Source organism: Triturus cristatus, chromosome 5_2 (genome assembly GCF_964204655.1).
Source record: "Triturus cristatus chromosome 5_2, aTriCri1.1, whole genome shotgun sequence".
Taxonomy (NCBI): Eukaryota; Metazoa; Chordata; class Amphibia; order Caudata; family Salamandridae; genus Triturus; species Triturus cristatus.
This window is the reverse complement of record NC_140588.1, coordinates 1,041,383,262-1,041,398,195: the sequence shown is the minus strand read 5'-3', so window position 1 is coordinate 1,041,398,195 and position 14,934 is coordinate 1,041,383,262. Positions and strand designations below refer to the sequence as shown.

Below are 14,934 nucleotides of genomic sequence, written 5' to 3'. Positions count from 1 at the left end.
CATCGTGGCCTGGGAGCCCCCAGCCACCCAAACCGCTGTGAGGGCCTTCCTGGGACTCACGGGCTATTACCGGCGGTTCATTAAGAACTACGGAAGCATTGTGGGCCCCCTCACGGAGCTCACCTCAAAGAAACAACCAAAGAAGGTGCACTGGACGCCCCTCTGTCAGGCGGCCTTCGAGACCCTCAAGACAGCAATGTGTACCGCCCCCGTGCTACAAGCTCCCGACTACAGCAAAGAGTTTGTGGTACAGACTGATGCCTCGGAATACAGAGTCGGGGCTGTCTTGTCCCAAGTGAACTCTGAGGGTATTGACCAGCCGGTGGCCTTCATCAGCCGGCGCCTGCTGCCCCGGGAGCAAAGATGGAGCACCATTGAACGGGAGGCCTTCGCCGTGGTGTGGGCCCTCAAGAAGCTCCGGCCCTACCTCTTCAACACCCACTTCCGGGTCCAAACCGACCACCGGCCCTTGCGGTGGTTAATGCAGATGAGAGGCGAGATACGATGGTCCATCTCTCTGCAGGGGATGGACTTCACTGTAGACCATCGGCCCGGCAACGACCACGCCAACGCCGACGGCCTATCACGCTTCTTCCGCCTCGGCGAGGAGAACACCCAAGAAGATGGGTGACTCTCCCTGCCTTCTGCTGGGGGGGACGCCTGTTGGACCCGGCCTCGTGGCGTGGTCCCGAACCCTCCTACCAGACCAAACGGGGGCAACCCCAACCCTTCGAAGCCCCCCGAGATTGTACCCCGCTACCCGCATCAGCCTTCGCGACGCGGCCCGCCCGGGCCTCGGTCCCCGCGAAGCCCCGACATCGAGGCGCCAAGACCCGACCCAAGGGGGTCGAGTGGCCACTCCACAGATCCCGGAGGAGGGGAGTTTCGATGGGGCCTCCCGCCGGCCCCCGACGCCTGGGTCCGATCGCCCTCCGGCCTCCCTGGGCGATGGCTCCACCCCCCGCTGGGTGTCTGGACTCTCTCATCCCGGCCCCTCCGGCCCCCCCGGCGCGAGGGTCCGGACATCAAAGGGCTCCAGCCATATATCTGGGGCAACCCACAACCAGGACAGTAGTTGTATCCTGGAGTCGAGAGCCCTGCTGATCGGATCGCGGCTGACCCTACGGAGAGAGACTCATTGCCTGGAACTTGGAACTCGAGCCCTGCTGACCTCGTCGCGGCTCGACCTCGAAGAAGTAACCATCGGAGCCCTGCTGACCTCGTCGCGGCTCGACCTCGCAGAAGTAACCATCGGAGCCCTGCTGACCTCGTTGCAGCTCGACCTCATCGAGGCGACCCTCCGAGCCCTGCGGACGACGTCTCAGCTCCCGGAACCCCCCAGCTCGAGGATTGAGAGCTGAGCGCAGGGTGTTCCCGTACCCGGCTGGTACTGAGACTGTCCCGCTACCCCGTCCCTGAACGACCCCGAGACTCTTTGGGATCCCTCGATCCGCCTGTAAATATTGCCACAGAAACCTGCCTTTTGCAAACCGATAAAGACTTGTGAGATTTGATACCCTTGTTGTGTCCCTTTGTGGTGGGGGGGATTACTTGGCTGTACGATCCTAGGAGAAGGACCTCTCCCATGAGGCTTCTCAGCGGCGCTCGGCTACTTCCTTACGGAACGGTGCCTCTCGGGGTGGTCAGTCCGACACCATCTGACTCCCCGGAGGTCGCCCTTCTAACAGCCGTGCCCCACCGGCCGCGGGGCTCAGGCCCGGAAACCACGCGACGGCGGAACCCGGCTCAGCGGCGACGCAGGAGGGCGAAAGTAGGATCAGACTGTGCCCCAAGGCTAGGCGAGTGGAGATGGCATGGTGTCGAGCAGCAGTGGAGGATGAGTCTGCAGGATAGCTGGCGGATTATCGGCTTGGCCGGCAGAGCCCACTCAGGGTGCGGCCATCTTGCAGCCGACTAAGCCACGCCCCCGATATATTGATATTTTTTTTTTTTTTTTTTTTTTTGAAAGACCTTTATTTAGCAAAGTAATGATTACACTGCGTCACGCCAACAACCCGGAGGCAGGCCGCGATATCGACAAATGTGTCCAGTTAAGGTGCGCCATGGCAGAAGTCATAAGTAATGTCAGCATCTTTACATACAGAGAAATACACACCAATGACATTGATTAGGGGTACAATGGCGTAATCAGTGAAGAGTGGAAGGTCTTACATTTGTGGGCTTCGTGGACTGAAAACAAATCCTAGGCACACGGTCCCGTCCAGACGCTCCAGCGAGTACTGGGACCGCAGCTCATGTAAAAGGCAATGTATAGATAGATCACCCACTGCCACCTTTTCTCCCAACCCCCCCGCAACAATCGGAGGGAAACAGAAAACTTTCGGTGCGGAACTAGTGCAAGAAACCAACAGACATCACAGCACGCTCACGCAGGGGCTCACTTACTAGGACCCGTCCGTCCTTGAGGGACGACCACGAGTAACATCGGTGGCTGTAGGAGGAGCGCAGAGCAGCAGTCATAGGGCAGGGGGGGGGGGAGGGGGGGGAGGGGACGCAGCAGGACAAAGCAGCGAATCTCCCGGATGGGGAGGGGAGGCAACACGACAAATCCAACAGGCATGCGGCAGGCACGGGATCCGGCAAAAGCAACACACTCCGCTACCCCCAGGCACACCCACCAATCATGCATCCATCCACCCATCACAGTGCGGATAAAGCTCACAGGATTACCCCATGTCATCCGAAACACCCGTCCCGGGGGAGTCCACAGATGCAGCCGAACCCGCCCGCTCTCTTGTCCACTGCAGGAAGGGTTCCCAGATGTCCTTGGGCCTAGATGCGGTGGGCATCGACTCCCAGTAGGTCGTGAGCTGTGTCTGACCATATGTAACGTCACGAACCCATGCGACGAACGTAGGCAAGGCTCCGCGGCCCCAGTGTATCGCCACCTGACGTTTAGCATAAAGTAGCAGCAGCGCGTGTAGTTTCCTGTCAGCGGGTTCGGTGTCTTTAACGTATCCCAGGAGCCCCAAAAGCGGAGAGGGCTCATCAGTCCTGTTTAAAATGCGGTTGATGGCCTCAAAGATGCTCGACCAGTATTCAGCTAGCTTAGGGCAGCTCCACGCCACATGAATGAAGGACGCATCAGCTCCGCCACACTTCCAACAGGAAGCGTCAGTGCGGATCCCCATGCGATGCAGCAGCACTGGTGTGCGGTAGTACCGGTGCAAGAATTTAAAATGGACCAGTCGAAGTCTATAGTTCGGTGACAGCGCTGTGAGTTGCTTACAGCAATATTCCCACATGTCATCTGACAGGGCACCGTCCAGATCTGTGGCCCAAGCCTGTTTGGCCCCAGGCACGGTGAGCGGTGCCTGCTCCTGCATGCAGTTGTACAGTCTGGATACCACCTTCGCGGGGGAGGGTCGTGACAGCAAGTTTTGAAGGGCATCCAGTTGTGGGGGTTCCTCGGGGAATTGAGGCCACATCTTTTTGCAGGACTCCCGGAGAGAGTGATACAGAAGCTCGTCCGAGAACGAGGTAGGCTGGCCGTCCGAACGGACACCCAACTCACCAAACGTCCCATCGGGGTAAAGGTCAGCGAAAGTGGCCACCCGTCTCCCCTGGAGCGTAAGAGTATCTCCCCTAGCGCTAAGGCAAGGCAGCATCGGATTACTTCGCAGCGGTATGGCCGGCGCATAGAGCAAGGGAAGGCCCGCCCTCCGGCGTAGCTCCTTCCATGACCAGCGGATCATCTCAACGGTGTCCACCTCCTTCGAGGGGCGGGAAACCCTGCCATACAACGCCACCCGGAGCGGCAGCGGGGCAACCGCAGCCAATTCCACCGCCACGTGCGGCTGGTAGGGGGTGGGGAATGCCCAGAAGTGTAGAAATTGAGCCTGAGCACACAGCGAGTAAAGCTTAAGGTCAGGCGCTCCAAGGCCCCCCTGCCGCAGCGGGAGCGTGAGCAAAGCCCAAGAGGTCCGCGCTTGCCGCCCAGCCCACACCAGAGATACAAGTAGGGAGCGGACTCGTGCATGGAAGCATGCAGTCATGGGCAACAGGAGATTAACGAACAGATAAAGGAATTTCGGGAGGACTACCATCTTTGCCAGTGCCACCCTCGCCACCAGGGACAGGGGAAGTTTGTTCCAGGCCTCCACCCTCCGCTCCAGCCAGTCGACCGCTCTGCCGAAGTTTAGAGACCATAGTTCCTGCGTGTCCCGACTAATCCAAATACCCAAGTATTTGACCGCATCAGTCTCCCAACGTAGGGGGTAGTCCGAAGGAGGTGGAGCTGTCTCGTCAGTGAGAGGGAAGGCAACGGACTTGGACCAGTTTATAGACACGCCCGTCAGACCCTCGAAACGTACAAATTCTCGGAGCAGGGGATTCAAATTCTCTGCGGGGTTGGAGACATACAGAGTAACGTCATCTGCATAAAGCGAGATCAGCAGACTGCGAGAGCTGAAGCCTATCCCCCTCGCCGTGTGGTGCTGGCGTATTCTGGCCGCCAGTGGTTCCATCGCAATAGCGAAGAGGAGGGGCGACAGAGGGCACCCCTGTCTAGTCCCCCTGGAGATGGGAAAGGGCTCGGACACCAGACCATTCACACGCACCCGAGCACGAGGTCTGTCATATAGCAATTGGATGAGATTAATAAAGTTACGACTGAAGCCCATCCTGCTCAAGACACGAAAGAGGTATGGCCACTCTAACGAATCAAAGGCCTTAGTCGCGTCTAAGAACACGACCGCGGCCTGGACGGAGGGGTGAAGATAATGTAGGATGGAGAAAAGTGTTCTGAGGTTGTGCGAGGTGGCACGGCCAGGGATAAACCCCGACTGATCTGGGAGAGCAATGATCGGCAGTAGCGGCTGTAGTTTGTCCGCTATGACCTTGGCAAAGATTTTGGCGTCTACATTTATGAGAGAAAGGGGACGATAGGAGTCCAGGTACAGCTCGTCTTTGTCGGGTTTTAAGAGAGTGACAATGAGTGCTTCGCGCATGGAGTCTGGGAGGGTATTCAGCTCTAGCGCCTCCACGAATACAGAGTGCAATTTCGGAGCTAGTTCTTCAGCGTATGTCTTGTAAAACATTGTGGTGAGGCCATCTGGGCCGGGAGCCTTGTTAGCCGGCATGCTTTTGATGACCTGAGCTATGTCCTGAGCCGAGACAGGCAGGTCCATGTATTGCCTATGGTTGTCATTGAACCAGACAAGGGCTATAGAGTCAAGAAAATCTTCCAGGGAAGTCGGGGCAGCCGAGTGTTTGGACGTGTATAGAGAGGCATAAAAGTCAGCAAAGGCCTTCAGCACCGCCTCCTGGCCCATGACCTGCGTCCCCTCACCGGACGTGATGGTGTGTATATAGTGCGCCTGAGCCTGGGGAGCAATCAGCCTAGCTAGTGTTCTGCTCGGTCTATCACCCTCCCCGTATCTACGGGCTTCAGCCTGTTTCCCCAAGAACCTCACCTCTCTCTGCGCCTCCTCGTTGAATTCCAATAGTTTTGCTTTGAGACTACCTGCAGTAGCCAACGTCGGGTCCCGGCAGAAGGCCGAGTCCAGCTCCTTGAGTTCTTGCTCTAACTTAGCCAGTGTCCGGCGTATGGAGTGTAGCACCCCCGCCCGCCGAGCTATGCATTGGCCCCGTATTACCGCCTTAAAGGCGTCCCACACCACGGCCTCAGAGGAGGCTGAACCCTCGTTGTCCTCAAAGTACTTAACAATGTCTTCCCTGATTTCTTCCGTGAACACCTGATCCGTAAGAGCGTGGGGCGGCAGTCGCCACGAAAACGCCCCAGGGGCCACGTTGGGTATACGCAGTTCCAGCATGCAGGGGGCGTGGTCCGAAAGCGACCTAGCCTGAATCTCCACCTCCCCCACCCAGGTGGCCACCTCAGGGGACAGCAGCCAAAAGTCTAGACGGGACCAAGCGTCGTGGTGGCACGTGATACAGGTCCCCATTCTCTCTCCGGGGTGTCGGAGTCTCCACACATCAGTCAGTCTCCCCTCCTCCAGCACATCCAGCAACGCCTGTCTCGCCTTCGTGTGTGTAGGTCTACTAGCGCCCCTTCTGTCCAATTCGTCATCCAACACCACGTTGAAATCACCCCCCATCACTATCAGGTCACAGTCAAGCAACACAATTTGCGCCCAGACATTACGGAAAAATTCAGGGTCATCCACATTGGGGCCATATACAGCAGCCAGAACCAGTGGCCTACCCTGCAATGAGCCATGAACCAGCACATAACGACCCTCCTTATCCAGCACACAATGATGTTCTCTCCAGTCCAGCCCCCTCCGTACGAGGACAGCCACCCCCCGGGCATAGTTAGAGTATATAGCGGAATATACATGCGACCACCTGTGGTGCTTTAGCCTGGGCGATGGGGCAGAATTAATGTGTGTTTCCTGTAACAAGCAAATGTCTACATTGTGTCTAGTCAACATAGTATGCAACAACCTGGCTTTTTTATAGTCCCCAAGGCCACGAATGTTCCAAGTCCACAGTTTAACTCCCCCCATGTTGACGGCACAGCCAAGGCGACCAGGCCGCCTCCCCGCCCCCCCACACCACACCAACAGGCCCAGACCACCGCTCACCCCCGCGCAGCACAGTCATGTAATGATAATTTGCAATGCATTGCACCAGCACCGGTAACCAAACAAACAACAGTCCCTCCCACCCCCCACCCACGCCAACCCCCCAAATAGGTTGCGCTAGAATCCCATACGTGCTCTGAAACGCACTTGAGTCAACCGAGAACAAAAACAACAGGAGATTCCCCATGGGGCGAGGGGCTCCTAGCTGACACCCCTGAATGCACAGGGTGGCCGCACACTGAAGATCCTACGCGACACCCGAGGGGCGCCCAGCAGCATGGAACACACAGCACCGGAATAGTATGCCGTCCAGTGCGCCCCAGACCTGCGACACAATCAGCAACCAAGACCCGCCCGACACGAGCGGGCCAGCTCCAACAGGTCCAGTAGCGGCCCCAGTTCACATCTAGAGGGGGCCAAACAGTCCAGCAAATGTCAACTGTAGTGGAAGGGGCCAACCCAGATTACTACATCCCTTGTACCTCAATCGTTGTCGCTTATGCGAGCCGCGTCCTCCTCCAACCTCGGCGATTTGCGTCTGGTACCAGGGCCTCCGATGTGTTTAGCGAACTTCAGGGCCTCCTTGGCGTCAGTGAAGAAGTGAGCAGTTCGTTCATGAAAGATTTTCAGTTTTGCTGGGTAGAGCAAGGAGTATTGGACTCCGGCCTGCATCAGAAGCCTCTTCGCAGGTATGAACTCCTTTCTGGCTGCCTGGACCAGGGGGGTGAAATCAGGGTAAAATGAGATATGATTCCCTTTATGGATGATCTTGCCTTTTTCCCGGGCCAACTGCAGGATGCGGTCCCTATCCTGGAAGTTGAGTAGCTTGACCAATATAGGGCGTGGGGTGGCGCCTGGTGGCGGTCTCTTGCCCAGTGTCCTGTGCGCCCTCTCCACCGTGAATACCTGGGACAGGTCCGGATCGAACAGCTCGTGTAACAAATCAGACACAAAGACCTCCATCTTTCCGGTGTTGTCCGTCTCTGGAATGCCCGTAATTCGGACATTGGACCTCCGGGAACGCGCTTCCAGATCGTCCGCCTTAGCTCGCATGGCCTCCAGTTCGCGCTCGATATTTGTGATGTGGTTTTTCGCCTGCTGCTGAAACTCGGCACATTCGGTATGCTTGTTTTCTAGGCAGTCGAGCCTCGTTTCGTGCACTTCCACTTTGGACTTTACCGCCTCTAGTTGTACAGCCATGGCATCCAGCTTTGCGTCTATGCTCTGTAGGCTTGATCTGACCTCCATCATCAAAGCGCCAAAATCGACTTCAGCTGCGGGGCTCTTGGGGGGCGACGACGCGGCCCCCGTGTCCACCGCCTGTTGCTTGGCCCTCTGTTTGTGGTCGAAAGATAATTTGGGCTGTTTTGCGTCCCTCGTGCCCCCCATCTCTGACCCGTGTAGGGCGCGAAGCGCAGTCCGCGGCAGGAAGCGCTCACCGGCGCGTTGCGTAGGCCCCCAGGACAGGCCGACACAGCTCGAGGCGTTGCAAGAGGGATCAAGGGGACTGAAGGCTCCAAATCCAGTGGGCTGCCCAGTGCCCGACGGCGACCCCTCCAAGCGCCCCCCACGGTCTCAAGCTGAGGGCGCAGCGCGTGGGAGGCTCCGGCGGGAGCAGGCCGAGGCCGTCAGCACGTCGTTTTATGTCCGGGAGCGGAGCTCCTGGTGTCAGGGCGCGATCAACACCCGGTCACCCAGCGGTGAACAGCCGGGGCCCCAGGGTACAGCAAGCGAGGGGCATGTACAGCGTGGGCTATACAGCGCAGCGGGTCTGCAAAGTCTGCTCGGTCGCCCCAGTCGCACTGCAAAATGGCGGCGTCGCTCCTCGGCCGCAGCCCCGACCCCGCCCCGATCCGCTACCTCTGTTGGATGGCCTCTCCGCTCCCGCACTCCGAGCACAGTTAACTCCACGCAGTTGCCGCCGGCAGCCTCCAGCTCCGCAGCAAGGGCGTCAGAGGGGCCCCCTCTCAGCCGATCTCCGTGGGCCTGGGAATCCCCGGGGTCCGGTCAGGATTGACAGCCGCCTCGGGCTCCGCAGCATCAGGCAGGCTCCAGCCGGCGGGCCGGCGTCGATCGCGGTCGCCAGGTCTCAGCTCGCAGCCGTTCGCGAGCGGCCAGGATTTAATCGGTCGTGGCTCCGGGCTGTCGCATCAGTTTCACACGGAATCCGGGCCCCTTAGCAGCGTCGCGCAGGATTATGAAGGATTTATTTGTGTGCAGCCGGCGGAGCTCACTCAGAGAGCGGCCATCTCGCTGCTCGGTTAGCCACGCCCCCCGATATATTGATATTTAAATGCATATGTTGTTCCCTCCATGCATGCTCCCCTGGATTTCCCACATATTGTTGCCACTCTGTCCAAAAAGGGGAACATTTCCTATCCTTCCCCCCTTGTTAAGACTGATGTAGGAAATGGTATGCAAACCTATGTCAGTACCCAGGAACGCACGAGTTAGTAAACGTCATCCAACTTTTTCCATGTCACTCATCTAGAAATCCCTAGTCGTAGAATCACTAAAGCCTACGACTCGCCAGGCCACCAGATTATCTCCTAGGGAGTCTGATCTGCAGGCAGAAGTGTCTGTGATTCCGGATCAGGGACTTCCACTCACAGCTCAGTGTTTTTGAGCACGTCATTCTACTTTGGATTTGGATTTTCAACATGGTGGCCTTTTAGTATTGTTTCATGTCCTGTGCCTGTACTAAAACAACTCTTTCTCGAGAAACGCTCCCAGAATCTGGTAACTCTCCACCTCAAGATCTACGTGATAATCAATCTTGCCCTCACTTCAAGAAGAAACTTAAACTTCTGCTTCTCATTAAATACCTAAACCCTCCTCCCTAAACAATCGCATTGACCTGATACACCTACTCCACAGCCTTCAAATGAATCTGAGAATCTCCACCGTGGGGAAAAATTGTGCCTCTGTTCTCCCCACCCTCGCACCACCCTACCATACCCACCTCAGAACTGTGTCATTAGCATGTCCTACTGTCTTTTGTACACTTTTTTGATATACTATTACTATGAATTTTTTATTCACTCTGTACTATGTACTTTTAATTATGTATTTTTATGCTTTGTATTTTTTTATTCTCTCCATATGTAACTCATGTAATTGCTGCTGTGCTAACTCTATAAAGCGCTCTGATACCCGAGGGTCAAGTTTGCGCTATACAAAACTTGATAAATAAATAAATTCTACATAACAATATGTTGAATTGTATGGTACGCACAAACGTGCAGAGAATAGCCACATACATATCTTTAGTCTTGATGCAATGTATATATTGTAACCTGTTAGAGTTATGATTTACTTTTGCATTTACTGTAATGTACGGTAGCGTGTCTGTGACTTTGCGACTTGGTGTTAGGCTTCCACTTCATCATGGCACTGACTTGGATTGTCTTCTTTGCAGGCTACTCTAATGCAGTGCAGAAGTTTTCACAAACCCTGCAGAGCTTCCAGTTTGACTTCATTGGGGACACACTCACCGATGACGAGCTCAACATCGGTAAGTTATTCAAATGGAGCCTTCTTGGGCAGGGTGGGTTTCAGTTTGTGCTCAGTTACCTAGGAGTACGTAGAATGTTTCAGGTTATCATATGTAGGTGGAATTCTGACCGTCTCACAGCACCACATTATCGACGCATGGGGATTAGTTTCGTTGAAAAAGGTAGGTCCACTATCAAGTGGCCAACAGCAGCCGAGCTCCACGCGGATGTTGTACATTACAGTGTACGGCCCTGCGTGTACACTTGACCCATCCACTGAAAAGCATGAACTCCAGAACTCTTTTTGTCTTCATACCTATGACCAACCTCTGCAGAGCATGTTCTTGGGCAACTACATTTTTTAGGGGGGGATAATGGGACACACTGCCATGGTGTGCGTGCAGAGACACAGTAAATGTATATGGCTGCATACATTGTGCAATGCATTCCTTTAGCACAAATGGGCTCATGTTTTTCCAGCCTTTACAGTTCATAGGATGCCTGATCTACTAGCTTTCCCATTATTTTGTGCACTTATCCGAAGCTATTTAAAAAAAAAATGTTTGTTGATAGCCAGTTGAGGTATATCATCACTGTCTGGATGACATTGCTATGTTTGGCACCAGGGATCATCCAGACAGTCTGATCCCAAGCCTTTTCCAGTGCAGCAGGTGCACTGCTTGGTAGCCCCAGGCAAGGCCCGCTCAAAGAGATCACTGAAATGCTTATGCAGAGCAAAACATACCCCTGAAGGCTGGATGGCAGTGAATCTGGACTGTACATTCAATGGGATTCAACAGAACAACTGGGACTTTATTGTGCTCTGAAACGAATGATAGGATTTAATTTGTAGGTGAAGTGGTAGAGAATTCCAGAGGGAAAGTGCCACAGCAGAGTAAGATTAACCTTCCTGTCGAGAAGTTTGTTTTGAAACTGTCAAAAGGAAGTGGGTCCCTGCCCTTAGAGGCTGACTGTCAGAGAATCTGGGAAGAAGTACTTGTGGGGCCTTGGGCCCAATTCAATGGTAACTTTATACGCCAGTTTTAGAAAAACTTTGAAAACATGGCTTTTTTAGTCCTTTAGTTTTGTTGGTTGCAACTCAGCTGCTTCTAGCGCCGGGATACCCCTATTTGGGGTAGCCGTGCGCTCTATAAATCGTATTAATAATAATAATAATGTGCTGGTCCTTCGAGTTGGTCTGGGTTGTGACCGGAAATCATTGCAGACTAAGACGGCCTGCAGGACCCTGAGCTAGAAATCGGCCCCATCATCATTTTCTGCACTCGATGTAGCCTGTTCAGCGCAGAAGCTGGGAGGCTCAAATAGCAGATGCTCGCATAGTCAAGTCAAGAGATGGCAGAAGCATTCATCTTGGGGGTCAGAGCTGGGTTGGAATGAAGGGGAGGATTTTCTTGAGATTATCATTTGGTGGTACCATGTCGAAATGGCATGATAGCATTGAAATTGAGGTCCTTATCCTCCTAAAACCCCAAGCTTTTAGCTTTTTCAGCTGCCAGTCAAGGAGCCTGTCGTGGTGCAATGCAGGGGCCACTGGACTGTGCCTCTGGGCATCAAAAGTTACTCGTTTTGCCAGGCGAGTATGGTGACAGAATATAACATGGCGTAGTACAGTATAATACCCGGAGCAGCCATTGCCTCACTTAAGGTGCTTACGGCACTTGAGATGGGATCCTGCAAGCAAGGAATGGAAGGCCTTCTGCAAAGTCAGTGATCTGGCAATTCTTAGGTTATGGTGTATTCTTCTGACTTCCTTATTTATATGCTGAATGAACAAGACTTTTCTTTAGTAAATCACTTCTACGTTTCTGATCTCTTTTGTTGATTTAGGTACTGGGCCAGCCAAGAGTAGCCGTGCAACATCAGGGACCTTGGCTTGTGTTTTCCCAAAGTAAAATTTGCTGCCCTTTATCTATAGAGACAAGGCCAACTTGTTGACATCTCTTGGCAAGGGGCAGCATACAAAAGGTGCACAAACTGCACCCCATCATATCAGTGGAACGGTAGACTGGACAGGTTGGAACACAAGAGGTTCAAACGTAACTCAGGGCTTCATGCGCTGAATGAACGGTGCACAAGCGCCTAGTCAGGAATGAGTTGAAAAAGAGAGAGGCTGCAAGCAAGCAGTGTGCACTGGGGCAAAGGTAGAGCTCCAGACGTGGCCAAAACAAGCTAGGATGCATGGACACTTATAGGAAGCTATACCAAAGTGAGGTATAGTGTGCACAGAGTCCAGTGGAACCCCAAAGGTAGGCAGAGGTAAAGTTAGATAGCACCTCACTCTCTATTTGTGATAGTGTGGTCGAGCAGTAAGGCAGTATCAGAGGACAGTGTTAAGCATTTGTTGTACACATACAGTCAGCAAATGAATTCACACACTCAAAGACTCAACTTCAGACCAATTGTTTTTGTATAAAAATATTCTTTTAGTTATTTTATTTTCTAGAACCAAGCAAGCCTGGCACAGGTAAGCAATACATACTTTACAGTAGTAATGCAGTTTGTAAACAGTTTAAATTGTAATTGTATATGCACTTTGTTTTAACTTACAGTATGGTTGCAGAGAAATGCAATACTTTGTAAGTACAGCACATAGACGTGAATGGGCTTTTCACTAAAATACCACTTTTTAGATTACTTTTCTTACTCAGAGTAGTATACCTGGTTACTACTCTGGTACATTTCCTGTAAACAGGTAAGTAAAATCGTTTTGGTTAGTACAATTTTAAAGAATTTCTTTAGGTTTTCAAACTCCACATATAAACTTTTCCAAGAAAAACAGTCGATGTTATCCTATGGAGGAAAATAGTGTTATCAGTTTTGAGGTAAGTATTTGGTAGTGGGAGTTAAGGTTCTGGGGGTAGACTCAGGGGTTTCCCCAGAGTCAGTGATGCACTCTAGTTACACCCTCAGCGGCACTAGGGCAGCCAGGCGCAGAGTCCCGAGGCCCAATGTGGGATAGGGGGCCTGCGGCTGGGGGCTACTGGCGAGCAGGCCACAAGGTTGTGGAAGCCAAGCTCCTGTTGTTAGACTCGGGGCAAAGAGGGATCCGGTTTAGCACACAAAGTGTACCCGCAGCAGCGCAGGGGCGGCTGGGCGCAGGGTGCAGTGCGCAGTTTTGGTGTCGGGTGCCCTGTTGTTTTTAATGGGGATTTTTGGTTTTGGTTTTCAGCTGCAGGCTCAGTCCAGGAAGACTTCCAGGAGGAAACAATAGCTAGGCAAGTAAGTTGGAGGGTACGTTGGAGGGCTCAGGGATCTAGTTGCACCTCGGGTTCTCTTTTCCAGGGCGGCTGGATGTAGGGGTGTCTTTTGAGGACGGATTTCATGTTACCAGGGTACTCCCGGTTGGGGGGGGTCAAACTGTGGTGGACTTGGACTCTGGAGTGCGGGGGGACCTTGCTGGGACCGGTGGGCCTCTTGTACTCGGGCCGTAGGCGATGGGTGCAGTGGTGGTACCAGGTGTTGGGTTTCTTTTCCCTCAGCAGGCTCAGAGTCTTTCTTTGGTGTTTCTTCTGAACAGAGCTGCTGTTCACAGGAGATCCGGTCTTTGTTGAAGGCAGTCAGTCCTCCCAGGAGTTCTGGAGGTCGCTGGCTGCAGGACAAGAGGATTTTTGGCACATGATCTGTGGAAACTGCAGACGGGCCGGTAGGGCTGGGGCCAAGTCAGTTGTTCTCTGCAGTCTCCTCTGCTGGGCGTCTTCTTTCGTCCTTTATTAGGACTCGCCTAGCATTGCAGCGCGCATGCGTTGCTTGCTCTGCGAGACATATTGTGGATGAGGAGATTTCAGAAGCGGATTTGAAGCCCGCCCCTTATTTTCATTGGCTGGCGTCATCGTTATGTAAAACTGTGGCCTCTGATTGGAACTGAGCCTTTTTGGTTTCCTCCATTTCTCCTTTTCGTCCGGCTCATCCGGACAGGATTGTCTGCTTTTCGGCTGTCGTGACGGTATTTCTTATCTTTAGTAGGCGTGTTTCTTCTCACCCCCGCCCTCCCCTGTTTAACGAGTGAACAGATGGCCCAGTGCCTCCAGGGACACCTTATGTCAGCCCAGTCACGAACCGACTAGCCTGGAAATTTAGTTCAATTGAGGCGACCTAGTAGTAACACTCCCAGAATACATTTGGTTGTTACAGGAAATCCTAAGTCTTGAAACCGTGCAATCATCGAGCGCTTGGTTAGTTTTACTTTCATAGAGCTAAATACTGAGATGTATTCTTTCAACAGTTCGGACACACGTGGGACATCGGATAGCACAAGATCACACACCGAGAAGTGTAAAAGACAGGTTTTGCATGCCAGTACCCTGGTCGAATGATCGACAACTTGTTATTTCTGTCTTCTATTGGTGAAGCGCATCATTCGCCTATAAGGCGTGATTGTCATTTGAGTACATTTAGTTGTCAACCCACGCCTCCTAGACACACGCCCACCTCTCTACTCTCCTGACCTTGTCCAGAGCTGCCGAAGAGACATTATTCTGAAGGGAGACGCAGATGCTTGAAAGCGCCACTGCTCTCCTGCTGCGAGGCCTGAGAATGGGAACAACCCCCTTTTCAGTGTTTTGTTTGGCTACAAGGTGACCAGAGCTGGGGTTTAGCTCACTACAGCATGTGATATTGGCAGCAGCGGAGAAAATAAAATTAGTCTGAAGTACGTTTAAATTAATGGAAAAGGTTCCGATTGTGGCAGCTAAAAACGCAAGCTGAGCCCATAGTGTGGGCGCAGCTGCAGGACTGTGCAGACACCAAGTTCAGCTGAGGCCGGGCTCTGCAGATTAAAGGGCCCAGCTGAGATGTTCCAGAGCCAGCTGCCTTCTGTAGTGTTTTTATCGAAATAACAGGATATATCTTTA

The 14,934-nt window shown here is 53.3% G+C and overlaps 1 protein-coding gene across 3 annotated transcripts in view; it reads left to right on the top strand.

Moving 5' to 3' along the window:
* OPHN1 (oligophrenin 1) overlaps positions 1–14,934 on the top strand; it is a 656,285-nt gene that overhangs the window by 243,839 nt on the left and 397,512 nt on the right. For all 3 annotated transcript variants that reach the window (XM_085608318.1, XM_085608317.1, XM_085608319.1), the window contains one exon: positions 9,988–10,083. In XM_085608318.1, coding sequence (XP_085464444.1) covers positions 9,988–10,083 — 96 coding nt within the window. The remainder of the gene's footprint in view (positions 1–9,987; positions 10,084–14,934) is intronic.